Source organism: Hyperolius riggenbachi, chromosome 12, assembly GCF_040937935.1.
Source record: "Hyperolius riggenbachi isolate aHypRig1 chromosome 12, aHypRig1.pri, whole genome shotgun sequence".
Lineage (NCBI taxonomy): Eukaryota > Metazoa > Chordata > Amphibia > Anura > Hyperoliidae > Hyperolius > Hyperolius riggenbachi.
In genome coordinates this window covers 210,257,158-210,271,428 of record NC_090657.1, presented here as the reverse complement: position 1 = coordinate 210,271,428, position 14,271 = coordinate 210,257,158, and the positions used below count along the sequence as shown (strand labels likewise).

Genomic DNA, 14,271 nt, shown 5'->3' with positions numbered 1-14,271 from the left:
GGCCCTTTAGGGAGTGAGTGAGTGACAGGGAGGCCCTTTAGGGAGTGAGTGAGTGACAGGGAGCCCCTTTAGGGAGTGAGTGAGTGACAGGGAGCCCCTTTAGGAAGGGAGTGGGTGACAGGGAGGCCCTTTAGGCAGTGAGTGAGTGACAGGGAGCCCCTTTAGGTAGTGAGTGAGTGACAGGGAGCCCCTTTAGGGAGTGAGTGAGTGACAGGGAGCCCCTTTAGGGAGTGAGTGAGTGACAGGGAGCCCGTTTAGGGAGTGAGTGAGTGACAGGGAGCCCCTTTAGGGAGTGAGTGAGTGACAGGGAGACCCTTTAGGGAGTGAGTGACAGTGAGGCCCTTTAGGCAGTGAGTGAGTGCCAGGGAGCCCCTTTAGGCAGTGAGTGAGTGCCAGGGAGCCCCTTTAGGCAGTGAGTGAGTGCCAGGGAGCCCCTTTAGGCAGTGAGTGAGTGCCAGGGAGCCCCTTTAGGCAGTGAGTGAGTGCCAGGGAGCCCCTTTAGGGAGTGAGTGAGTGCCAGGGAGTCCCTTTGGGAAGTGAGTGAGTGACAGGGAGGCCCTTTAGGCAGTGAGTGAGTGACAGGGAGCCCCTTTACGTAGTGAGTGAGTGCCAGGGAGCCCCTTTAGGGAGTGAGTGAGTGAGTGACAGGGAGTCCCTTTAGGGAGTGAGTGAGTGACAGGGAGCCCCTTTAGGGAGTGAGTGACAGTGAGGCCCTTTAGGCAGTGAGTGAGTGCCAGGGAGCCCCTTTAGGCAGTGAGTGAGTGCCAGGGAGCCCCTTTAGGCAGTGAGTGAGTGCCAGGGTGCCCCTTTAGGCAGTGAGTGAGTGACAGGGAGCCCCTTTAGGCAGTGAGTGAGTGCCAGGGAGCCCCTTTAGGGAGTGAGTGAGTGCCAGGGAGCTCCTTTAGGAAGTGAGTGAGTGACAGGGAGGCCCTTTAGGCAGTGAGTGAGTGACAGGGAGCCCCTTTAGGTAGTGAGTGAGTGCCAGGGAGCTCCTTTAGGGAGTGAGTGAGTGCCAGGGAGCCCCTTTAGGCAGTGAGTGAGTGCCAGGGAGCTCCTTTAGGGAGTGAGTGAGTGCCAGGGAGCCCCTTCAGGCAGTGAGTGAGTGACAGGGAGCCCCTTTAGGCAGTGAGTGAGTGCCAGGGAGCCCCTTTAGGGAGTGAGTGAGTGCCAGGGAGCCCCTTTGGGAAGTGAGTGAGTGACAGGGAGGCCCTTTAGGGAGTGAGTGAGTGACAGGGAGCCCCTTTAGGGAGTGAGTGACAGTGAGGCCCTTTAGGCAGTGAGTGAGTGCCAGGGAGCCCCTTTAGGCAGTGAGTGAGTGCCAGGGAGCCCCTTTAGGCAGTGAGTGAGTGCCAGGGTGCCCCTTTAGGCAGTGAGTGAGTGACAGGGAGCCCCTTTAGGCAGTGAGTGAGTGCCAGGGAGCCCCTTTAGGGAGTGAGTGAGTGCCAGGGAGCCCCTTTAGGAAGTGAGTGAGTGACAGGGAGGCCCTTTAGGCAGTGAGTGAGTGACAGGGAGCCCCTTTAGGTAGTGAGTGAGTGCCAGGGAGCTCCTTTAGGGAGTGAGTGAGTGCCAGGGAGCCCCTTTAGGCAGTGAGTGAGTGCCAGGGAGCCCCTTTAGGGAGTGAGTGAGTGCCAGGGAGCCCCTTTGGGAAGTGAGTGAGTGACAGGGAGGCCCTTTAGGCAGTGAGTGAGTGCCAGGGTGCCCCTTTAGGCAGTGAGTGAGTGACAGGGAGCCCCTTTAGGCAGTGAGTGAGTGCCAGGGAGCCCCTTTAGGGAGTGAGTGAGTGAGTGCCAGGGAGCCCCTTTAGGAAGTGAGTGAGTGACAGGGAGGCCCTTTAGGCAGTGAGTGAGTGACAGGGAGCCCCTTTAGGTAGTGAGTGAGTGCCAGGGAGCTCCTTTAGGGAGTGAGTGAGTGCCAGGGAGCTCCTTTAGGGAGTGAGTGAGTGCCAGGGAGCCCCTTTAGGCAGTGAGTGAGTGCCAGGGAGCCCCTTTAGGGAGTGAGTGAGTGACAGGGAGCCCCTTTAGGGAGTGAGTGAGTGACAGGGAGGCCCTTTAGGGAGTGAGTGAGTGACAGGGAGGCCCTTTAGGGAGGGAGTGAGTGAGTGACAGGGAGGCCCCCCCTCCAGCCGCCGCCGCCGCTCCCCCCCCCCCCTTACCTTGCAGCAGACCTCATGATCAACGGCGACCCGACCAGTACCAGCGGGCGCCGGACGCACCCGCTCGATATGCGGAAGTGATGTCACTTCCGCATATCGGTGCGGGCGCTGGGTCCTAGCGCCCGCACGATTGGTTGCCGGCTCGCCGCCTGATCCTGAGGTCTGAGTGACGCGGCGGCCGGGCGGAGATCCGTGGCACCCCAGGACAGATTGGGGGCACGTGCCCCCCCAAAATAGGGCTAGCGACGCCCCTGCTCCTAATCATAACAGCAGAAAAAGTTTTGAAAGTTTTGACTGCAGGATTAGCATCTTTATCACTTAATACACTCAGACCAGTTGCTGTTGAAATTTGATTTTTTTATGGTGACAATGCGCTTTAAGAAGATGTTCGGTGAGGGTTAGTTCACACTACAAGAGCTTTTCTAAGCGCTTTGTGATTTTCAAAGCTCCTGCTAATGTAATGCTATGTGTGTGATCCCACTAGAGTGTTGTGATTTTGTAAATATCCTCCATAGCATTACACTAGCACCAGCTTTTCAAATCACTAGCACTAAAAAAGCTCTTTTCTGCGTTACCGAATCCAGTAATGCTTAGTGAATTGACGCCTATAATTAGTCTGGTAATTTACCTAAAATGGCATGACAACCCACTAAGGTTTTTACCTCATGTGGTATTTTAACGAATCATGTGGTATTTTATGTGGTAATTGATGGATTATTGCAGTGCAGGGAAAATGGATGAAAGACGTGATACAGATAGCATTTTTGTTTAAATTCTACTGGCAAGTAAAGTGCAAGTGCAAGCTACATAAAATGTATAACAGCCCACAAACATTGGTTACTTGTAACGATCGGTGTCAGCACACAGAGAGAATCTGATTATTGGTGATCTGCAGAATCACCGATAATCCAAGTATAACTAACCTCTGGACACCTATATAGTGTGAGTGTTTGGTGCAACAGTAATGACTTTGAGTAAGACCACCCGAGGCGCAGGTGGTCTTTGGCAGTACGGGCGATACTGCCTTTAGAGAGGAACAGAGACCTTCCAGTAACCTGAGAACTCCAAAGGGGTGGAGTCCCAGGGTGAAGGTAGGAAGGACCTGCGAGTGAGTGACACCTGACAGGTGGAAGTCACTAGCAGGTCTGGAGACTATCTCTGAAGGAGGGAGATAGCTCTCTGGGTCGGGCAAGCCAGGTCGGCAACACACAGACAGATAAGGTACAAAGACAGAAGACTGATTCGGTATCCAAGGCAAGGCAGGGTCTGGTAACAGGTAATCAGATATACGTAGGTACCGAATCAGAAAGCAGAGGGATACTCAGGAATGCAATAGGTCATAACAGATATCAACAATGCCTAGTCTTGGGTGTGAGGTCCATGGTCTCTACACCCTGGAACTAGTCTGGAGTATAATATGATGGTACAAAGTATTCCTAGACTTGGGTGTGAGGTCCGTGGTCTCGACATCCTGGAACTAGTCTGGAGTATAACAGAATGATAACACAGATTCCCTAGTCTTGGGTGTGAGGTCCGTGGTCTCGACACCCTGGAACTAGTCTGAAGTATAACAGAATGATAACACAGATTCCCTAGTCTTGGGTGTGAGGTCCGTGGTATCGACACCCTGGAACTAGTCTGAAGTATAACACAATGATAAACAGAAGTAATCTGGCTCAGTGTGAATTCCCAGGTCCTCCTGGTTCTAACACACTGTAGGATCTGACTAAGGTCTGAGTGCTTCCACTTAAGTGTTCGCAACGGCAGACAACCTGAAAGTGACGAGCAGTGACTATATATAGCGATTAGCGCAGCGTTCTCTGGCGCCACCCATCAGTGATCAACCAATAGTCACTTGCCTTGAGGTCAGCTGACCAACCTGGTCAGCTGATCCCTCCTCGTTTGTCATAAAGGTTCTGTCTCTCAGCGCGCGTGCGCGTATTCCTCAGCCTGTGTGAACTAACAGACCCAGCCACACCAGACGCACGCTGCTGCGGACAAACCGCCGCGCTGGACGCGGAATCAGCCGCCTTGCCGCCAGTGCACGTGGCAGCTTTTCCGCGTTTCATCACATTACTTACTAAAGATTTGAAATTACAAAATCATTTTCTGTTTTACCGAATGCGGTATTAATGCTTAGTGGACTGAAGCCATTGTCCTATCTTGTAGCTGTGCCACTTCTATATTTTTAAGAAAACATCACTGAGAGATACAATGCATGGAATAACATGGAGAGAATACTTACTAAGGCTTTTTGACTTTTCAGAGTACTATGACCTGACGGGAGGAAGAGTGTGAAGAGCCCGGGCCGCCCTTCAACACAAAACATCGGCTTCAGCGCTTTAAGGAAAGCATTATGTCTTCACAGTGTGTACTATACCTTTATCCAGAATAAGTTACCGCTGCTTAGAAATAGTTTACACAGTGTAGAACTACAGGTACTGCCTGCAATACTGTCTTCTTGGTACTTTAGTTAATTCAACAACAAAAATTATGCGAGACAGCATTTATTATATGTGAATTAAAGGAAACCTAAAGTTAAGTGAAAAAAAACAGAGTTTCACGTTTCACTTACCCGGGCCTTCTACCCGCACCCTGCAGCTGTGCTGTGGCCGCGCCGCCCTGGAACGATCCTCCGCTCCGCCGTGCTGGCTTAGTATAGATTTCAGTGATTGAGCCTGTTGCCGGCCACTGCGCCAGTGCAGCCCTGGCCATCAGCGTCCTCATTCATGCTCCTGTCAACCGCAGCGTCCTGCGCAGACGCAGTACAGACTTTATCGTACTGCACCTGCGACAGCAGGGTGAATGAGGACACCAAGGCCACACAGGCGCAGTGGCTGGCGACAGGCTCTGTTGCCGAAATTGATAATGAGCCACCAAGGGGGACCGGAGCATCTTTCTAGGACAGCGTGGGCTGCAGGGGGCTGGTAGAAGCACCAGGTAAGTGAAACACTTTTTTTCACTTCACTTTAGTTTCCCTTTAAAATCATTGGTGACGACCGACGAAGGACTCATTTTTCAGATATCGTTTGAAAATCGTATGCACTTTTAAACTTATGGTTTAAAGGAGACTGGTCATGAAATTAAAGTGGACTGAATGACTCGCAATAAAAATGTATTAAAGCGGTATGAAACTCAGCATTTGCTCTAAAAGATTATTTACAGCATAAAATCCACTACCACAAAAAACCTGTAGCAGAACAGCGTTTAAACAGTTAAAGGGTACCCAAGGTGGAGGTTTGAACTAAAAAAGAAAACAATGCTACCTGATCGGGGGAGGGGGGGGCTGCAATTACTTTGTGGCCTGCAATTACTTTGTTTGTTTGGTGCCCCCTTGGGTCACAGCGCTGGAAGCTCCACTGTATGGGCTTGATTCACTAAGACAGATAGCATGCCTTATCAGAGATAACATGCCTTATCAGAGATAACACGCCTTATCAAAGTTAACACACCTTATCAGAGTAGCACAGCAAACTTATGCCTGCTAATTGACAATGACGAGGGCTCCACTCGTCCTTCCCTGAGCCCCTGCGGGTTCGTAGTGCTCGCTATGCTACTCTGATAAGGCGTGTTAACTTTGATAAGGCATGTTTACCTTGATAAGGCGTGCTATTTGTCTTAGTGAATCATGCCCTATGTGTCTCGCGAGGGCGGCGTGCAAAAAGGTGGGGGGAGCGGCAGGGGGAGCAGCCATGGAGAGGCAGAGTTGCCCAATGGCAGCTGGGGAAGGCCCTTCAGGAATGATGGTATCTCCCTGGCTCTTGTGCCTTGCAGCTAATTGCCGTTATCTGTAATGCCTGGTACACACGACTAGATTTTGCTGGCAGATTTACTGCCAGATCGATTATTTCCAAACATGCCCGATCTAATTTTCGATTGACTTTCCTACAGATTTTCTGTTCACTTCCAGGGAAAATCGATCGGAAATCAGATTGGACATGTTACAAATAATCGATCTAACAGTAAATCTGAGGGAAATGGTGGATGCCATATTTATTTCCTTATGAACAGTGCACAAAGCCTGGCTGTCCTGCTGATATTCTGCTTCTGATCCTTTAGGCCATAGACCCTGAAGCATGCAGATCAGATGTTTCTGACTGAAGTCTGACTAGATTGGCTACAGTAATGTCTGAATCACACACCTGAAACAAGCATGCAGCTAGAGAGCAGGACAGCCAGGCAACTGGTATTTTTTAATAGGAAATAAATATGGCAGCCTCCATAGTTTTCTGACTTTAGGTGCCCTTTAATGGATTTTTCATTAGATTTCATGTTTTAATGCAATGTAAAATCTAATCTATCAAGAATGTCTTATGCTGGGTACACACGTTACGATTTTACGTACGATAGATGCATCCGAATGATAAATTCCCTCATGTCCGATATTACTCCCAATCGATTCTGCGCTCGATTTCTCATAGAAGTGAATGGAAAAAGATAAGAAAAACGAGCGAAAATAAGAGAATAGAGCGCAGAACTGAGTGGAAAAGAAACGATCGGGTGGGAAAATCGTAACGTGTGTACCCAGCATTAGGCTCCGAATCCACTAGCGACAGTCCTGTTCAGATAGGGGCGGACAATTTAAAGCGGAACTGTAAATAGTTTTTAAACACAGTGTTTCACTTACCTGGGGCTTCTACAAGCCCCCAGCAGGCGTCCTGTCCCGCGCCGGTCCTGCCCGAGCCTCCGTTCTCCCGCCGCCAGCTGCTTTCGGTTTAGCCGCCGGGCCACTGCGCCTGCGCGGCTCTAGCCATGCGTATCCTTTCTTCTCGTCCCCTACTATTGCAGAGGGGAATGCGAAGAAAAGGTATGCTTGGCCAGAGCCACGCTGGCATTGACTTAGAAGTCTAGGAACAGAACGGAATGGTGGCGGGAGAACGGAGGCTTAGGTAGGACCGGCGCGGGACAGGGCGGCTGCTGGGGGCTTGCAGAAGCCCCAGGTAAGTGAAACACTGTGTTTAAAAACTATTTACAGTTCCACTTTAATGAAACATTAGATGCGCTTGTTGCTTTCGCTGTGTTGCTGAAAAATGACCGTGCAGGTATGTTTTCTGTGCAAGTGGGAACCGAGCCTTTTAGTGTATGATGGCCTTATAAGCCAACCAGCCAGCTTTTTTCTAGCCTAGGAGGAGGCACATCTAAAAGGGCAGCTGGGTAGGCCTTATTTAAAATAATGTATGTAGAGACATATGTGTTTACAGACTACTGTATCAGAAAAGGAGGAGGACATAGCGTGCGCTGAGCTCGCGCTCCTAGATGCATCAAACTCATTGTTTTATCTCCTGTGTAAAATTGCTATAATATTCTTTGATGATTAGTGATATAGGAACCACCGCAGCAGATAACTACTATGTTGGGCAAGGGGATGCCCCGTTGTCCAATAGAGCGCAGTGTAATGCGGGATTGGTTTTATTTCCTGTAGATTCCCCTGATCTGTAGTTACCCACCTGGTAGATGCTTTAAATCTTCTTTTTTCAGGTATTTACACAATGTAAATGCAGATCCTCAACTCTTATTTTATGATATATTTATAGTTTTTTTTTATAGTTTACATTAAATAAACATAAGAGAACAGTGCTCATGCTATTATATGAAATGTGTGTTCTGTATACTGTAACTTGTGTGTAATTTTAATAAAATATGAAGCTCAAAAACATTGACATTTTCAATTATTATTTTCAAAGATACAAACAAAGTTGTCTTTTGTGTACAAAATATACAGTGCGGTGTATTTTCTATACTTTTTTATTACTTATTTTATTACATATTTTATACATACTTTGTTGATATAGTACTGTATACACTGTTGCAAGTAGTGTAAAACATTGTAAAAGCAAAAGCACATTGAAAATACGTTCCACCATGTTTAATCACTTCACCCCAAAGGGGGTTTTACCCTAAGGGCCCTTTTCCACTAGAAGTCGCTAGCGTTTACGCTGAACGCTAGCGACTGCTGAATCGCAAAAGGTAAAAAATTACCGGCGATTTCCCGACGTTTGCGGCCGCGATTTTGCTATGCTATGCACTGCATAGCAAAATCGCGGCAAATATCGCTCCGCACCGCGATCGCGTTTCAGGCAAAAACAAATCGCGGTAGTGGAAATACCCTACCGCGATTCCTATGTTATTTAGCAAACCCTAGCGATTGTAAAATCGCTTGCGCTAGCGGAATCGCAAAATCGCAAACCGCTAACGCACTAGTGGAAAAGGGCCCTAACGGACAAGATTTTTCACCTTTCAGTGCTCATCCCTTTCATTTGCCAATAGCTTAATCACTACTAATCACAATGAAATGATCTATATCTTGTTTTTTTCACCACCAATTGGGCTTTTTGGGGTTTATATTTGTTTTCAGTAATTACTTTATTTTCTATGCATTTTAAAGGGAAAAATGATGAAAAAATGAAAAAATACACTATTTCTCCAATTGCATCTGCTATAGTTTTAATATAACACTGCTACTGTGCATAAAACCCACACATTTTATCTGCCTATTTGTTCTGGTTATCACAAGATTTTAATTATGTCCCTAGTACAAAGTATGGTGACAATCAGGCATGGGCTCAAATTCGAATTCGGGTGAGTCCGGATAGTGCTATCTGGATCTCACCCAGTAATGCTGTGCGGGGGGGGGGGGGGTGTCAAGCTTACCTGTGTGACGTCTTCTTCGTCTGTCTCTCGGCGCCTCCCACGATGCGTCCCACTCAGCGCTCACGTGACTACAAACACTTCCTCCTTCCGGGTTGAAGGAGGAAGTGTTTGTAATCACGTGACACGCGTGGAACGCATCGTGGGAGGCGCCGAGAGACAGACGAAGAAGACGTCACACAGGTAAGCTTGACCCCCCCGCACAGAATTACTGGGTGAGATCCAGATAGCACTATCCGGACTCACCCGAATCCGAATTTGAGCCCATGCCTGGTGACAATATAGTATTTGGAAATAAAGGTGTATTTTTTCTTTGGTGTTTTTTTTCCACTATTTTCACATGCACGTGCGCGGTGGCGTGCGCACACGCGAGGCAGCAGCGGCAGCACTGTTTGACTTATAAAAATGTCCTGGAGCCATTAAGAGGCTCTAGCAGGACGTTTTTATAAGTCAGCTTGTCATTAAGTGGTTAACACAGGACTCAACTTACAAACAAATTCAACTTACAAGCAAACTCTTGGAATGGAACCTGTTTGTAAGTAAGGGACTGTACTGTACCTGTATTGAGAATGAATACTAACAGTTTATAGGAGATCAGTGACATCACTGCGAATGTTATAACCAGAAATGTATACTATTTGCTTATTAGAGTGACATCGCTGTGAATGTAGCCTCACTGCAGAATACAGGTGTCCAAACTGGCATTATTTTAGATAGTCTTCAAATCAATTCCATAAACGTAGACCAGCCATCAGAGTCAGGTTAACCATAGAAGATCCAGTAGACAAGAGCTTTTTGAATATGCTCTCGCAGCCGCGCAGTAGAAAGTTGACCCAAGCCTACGTTGCAGCACAGAGACACTGGTGCACAGATTTTTCCTCTGCGCACAAGCGGCTATGTACTACTGTGCAGGCCATACTTACATCTGCACTCGTACATGGTTGTTGGCATGGCCGCAAAAAAGAAGGGGGCCCTCGTGAGCATCGGGAGGGAGAAAGATTGTAGAAGCCTCTGGATCATCTAGACTCTTCCCTCTACTGAGCATTTGTAAAACCACGTGAAAAACAATCTTTTATAATTTTACCTGTCCACGTATATGAAGAAGCAACAGGAAATGTACAAAGGTGGACAAACACTCTGTATTCTCCTTTGTTGTCTGAGAATGGGCTGCACACACACTATCAAAAGTTTTGCTGAGAAGCTTCTGTTGAATTCAAAGTATGAATTGTCTCAAGCGCAATCTCTTGTTCTGATGTAGTGGTTAAAAGCAAGCTTGTTGAATGGCTGATGAGTGTGTTAGGATTCCAGATTCTAGTCTAAATACCTATTTATTATTATACTTCACAATTAAAAAGCTTCAGAAGTGAACAAAGAAATAGTGAGACTCGAACCAAGATCTCCAGCACAACTGAGACACCGTCTCACAGTTGTCTATCCACCATGCTATCTACTAGGCTAAAGGCAAGTGCTGATATTTCTCAGTGTCATCACTGACTTGAGTCTCAGCATTTTTTTTTTTTTTTACTGCTGAAGCTGTTTTACTTGTGAAATATCATGGACGAGCACATCTAGTCAGGAGAAGGAGATAGCTCAGAGGTAAGGGTCTCTGACAGCAGTGCTGAGAAACCTGAGTTCAATCCTGGACTCTGACAGCTCTGCTGAGACGCCTGAGATCAACCCCTCTGAGTGAAGACCTTGTGGCCCATGGACAAGCCACCACAGCTCCTGAGTCCCAGGTACGAGAGGGGTGCCTGTAACATGCGTCAACGACACCAGATAGCTTGGGGCCTCTTCCCCTTACCCCATGTCTATGTGGTCTATCCATCTGACAATATTTGGAGTGGGCTGTCTTACTCAAGACAGCCCACTTTCATACTTAGTAAAAAATTTCCCCCAACTTTTTTTTTTTTTTTTTTTTTTTTTTTCCCCCCACCCCCTCCTCTCTACCAGATAGGCAGGGAGGACACACACCTAATAATGTACCTATGTACATTTTTTCCAAGTTAAACTTGCCTAGTAGAGGGATTGAACTCATGTCTCGAGCACAGCAGGTCAGACCTCCAACCATCTGAGCCACCAACTCTGGTCATACACAATTCTCTTCGTCCATCATATTTCACATCTACAAACCAAAAAGCAATCATACAATAGATTACTATCGTTCATATTAAACTGACTGCCCTTTATGCACACATCCTTTGTCCTAATTTTAATTGAAATACTATATACATGGTCATAAATGTTCCCACATAGCAGTTTGATCTGCTACCACCTGAGCCACCAGCTCTTTACACCCCTCATCTGCTCATTCATCATATTTCACATTCAGACAGAAGACTTAATAAAGAATCACCAGCAACTGAAGCTGAATGATCACCAACACTATGCTACCAAACCTTGTAGGGGATCAAGTTGGGGTCTTCAGCATAGGAGGCTAGCACACCAAGTCCCTGAGCCATTGGCTCTACTTAGGGTAGTTTCTAAGTTAAATAGCTCTGACAACACATGAATAAAAATCACCCAAAACAGAAACTTGGGCACACTGTTGCGATGCAGTAGGCAGTATTCGGTAGCCTCCCAGTATAGGTAACCAGAGCTATCCCCCAGTGGTTGGTAGTAGCCACCAGAGGGGGCCCTGTTTTAGGTGGCCAGCAGTAGCCCCCCAATATAGGTAACTAGAGGTGCCCTTCAGTATTGGGTATCCCCCCTGGATATTTATCCAGAGATCACTCCTAGCAGTTGGTCACCAGAGGGGCATTCAATACGTCCCATTTCGTAAACAATGTAATCAATCAGAGAACTGTGTTTTCTTTGAATCTAGTATTAACTATTAAAATATTGCACAGTGTGTATTAGGCTTTAGTTATTTGTAAATAAAATATGATGGCTGGAGAGCTTTGTGTCTGAGTAGTGCTGCTAGCTCAGGGTCTTGGAGGCTTGACTTGCTATGCTGGAGATTGTAACTCAGACCTTGATGAATCCTTGAGGTTTAAATGCGATGTTCCAGTTCTTAGTAGGACAAGAGTGTATTTAGAGTACCTGAGTTGTGGGTTTGTATTGCAATACCTGAGTTGTGGTTTTGTATTGTGCTCGTTAGTTTATTTACAAGGTCTTTGGGAACCTTAAATATGATGGACAAAGACCATTATGCTTGAGTAGAGCCAAGCCCATTTTTAGATGCAGGTCAATGCTTGGGGTGGAGTGGCGGGGGGAGGAGCAGAGGCAGAGAACAGGTGGGTGCATCGGAGGGTGGACAGGAGACACGGTGCTGGAGGTGGTAAGAGGCTCTGCCATACTACAGCTACAAGAGGCACATATGGCAGGTGTCCTATGTGCACCCCTCCAGATACGTCTCTGGTGAAGAGGGTCTTAGCCCAGGAACAGAGGAGTTTAGGGAGACTGTGGAATTCTCTGGACCATTCAGAGGCTTTCCCCCACCGAGGTAATGATTTTTTTAAAAGCCCGATTACAGGTCAACTTTAAAGAGACTCTAAAGTCTCCCTAAAATTAGGTTTTTAGTTTAAAAACCTCATTACCATTATTGTCCCACCTAAAACGCAGCAGAACCGCGGCTGAAAACCCCCTCGATCACCCCAAACTCACGGGGGTACACGCCGGCAACTTCCGCATAGTGGCAGCGCGGCTCTGCCTCTGTGCGTCAATCAGCGCAGATCGCCGCCTCTCCCCCGCCCCTCTCAGTCTTCCTTCACTGAGAGGGGCGGGGGAGAGGCGGAGATAGGCGCTCATTGATGCGCATAGAGGCGGCAGCAAAATCCACGACCAAGAAAGTCATGGATTTTGCCTGCCCTGTACCCCACGTGAGTTTAGGGTGATCGAGGGGGTTTTCAGCCGCGGTTCTGCGGCATTTTAAGAGAGACTATAATGTTAATGAGGTTTTTAAAATAAAAACCTTATTTTAGGGAGACTTCAGAGTCTCTTTAGGTAAATGGCTAAAACCACTGGGGGCTCTATGGTGCCCTCTAGCCGTCAAACAGCATCCAGCAGTCATCACATATCATCTATTTATATTAATATTAAACAGACAAAAATACAATTGTGTAGTGGTTATTATTATTTATTTTTATAACGCCAACATACAACAAAGGGGAGCATAGATACATGTGTAGTTGAACACACTAACTGTACAATCAGCACATCCAGCAACACGAGAGAACAAATACATACAGTTGATGTGTAGTGTCAGACATTAAAAATACTAATACATTTGAAAATACAACCGAAACAAGAAACACTAGGGGGAGGTCCCTGCCCTTGCGAGCTTACAATCTAGGTACAGTTTAGATAAATGCAATATAAACCCTCAGGGCTTGTGGAGATGACAGGTGTCCCAGTGGTTAGGATCAGAGAAAAGAGATCAGACAGCTGCTGGCTTATTCAGAGTGTCATTGGAGTGCAATTACAGATGGAATACCTCTACATGCAAACTGTGTCAGCTGCTGTAAAACTTGCTGTACCCCTTTGCAGCTTATTACAATGACACAATGATTGCATGCAGATGAGGGATCCGGCATGCCTGTAAGGATGCTGGCTCCACATATACACAATATGGAAAATTCACTCCCATCTTACCAGCAGCTGAGAGCAATCCAAGAACACTATTCCTAGTGAAATATGCAGAGCTACTAAGAAGTGACCTGGGTTACCTCCACTGAATGCCAGGTATGTCTGTGTTATACAGCCAGTAAAGACACTGAACTATGCAGGGATAATTTTAAAATAATATATATATATATATATATATATATATATATATATATATATATATATATATGTTTTTATTTGAGAAAGAAAGACTTTCAGGGTTTAAAGTGCTGATTATTGGACATTCTAGTTAGACTGAAGCTCATCCAGTTTTAGTCCTCCTGGTACTATACCAGCACTGGGCAAAATGTACATCCGGGCTGCCGGTAGGCAGACGGATTCCTCTCTTTCCCCTGTCCCTGCAGAGTTGCGAGCGGGCGATTAGCGGGGGGTTAAAACTCACCCACTCCTGCGTCGCGTCTCCATGGTAACATAGCATCACATGACACGTCGCCAGGATGTGCCAGGATATTACACGCTGTGATACGCTGGTGTGTCATGTGACTGCCTGTTGCCATGGAGACGCGTTGCGGGAAGCGGCGAGTTTTAACCCCTGCCAATCGCCCGCTCATGACTCTGCAGGGAGGGGGGGAAAGAATCGCAAGCGGGCGATTAGCGAGGGTTAAAAGGAGGCTAGGAATGTTAAGAATGCGACCGCAATTACGCAGAATGCGACCTGGGCCGCGCAAAGTTTGCCCAGTCCTCCATTATATCCAGGGTCAGTTCTGGCTACAATGGGTCCAGGGGCAAAAGTAACCTGGGGCCCCCTGACACCACTGACCCAGCAACTCCCCCCTCCCCTGAGCTGCCCCCAGATCTCATCTTCCGAACTTTATTGTATAGCCACTCAGCTGCTCCAACTGGCACCC

General features: G+C 47.2%; 1 protein-coding gene across 2 annotated transcripts in view; it reads left to right on the top strand.

The window, feature by feature from the left end:
- The window catches only part of LOC137540816 (proline-rich protein 29-like), a 60,753-nt gene extending 54,011 nt beyond the window's left edge, over positions 1-6,742 (top strand). For both annotated transcript variants that reach the window (XM_068261978.1, XM_068261977.1), the window contains exon 6: positions 4,419-6,742. In XM_068261978.1, coding sequence (XP_068118079.1) covers positions 4,419-4,450 — 32 coding nt within the window. In that variant the 3' untranslated portion in view covers positions 4,451-6,742. The remainder of the gene's footprint in view (positions 1-4,418) is intronic.
- Positions 6,743-14,271: the final 7,529 nt, after the last annotated feature.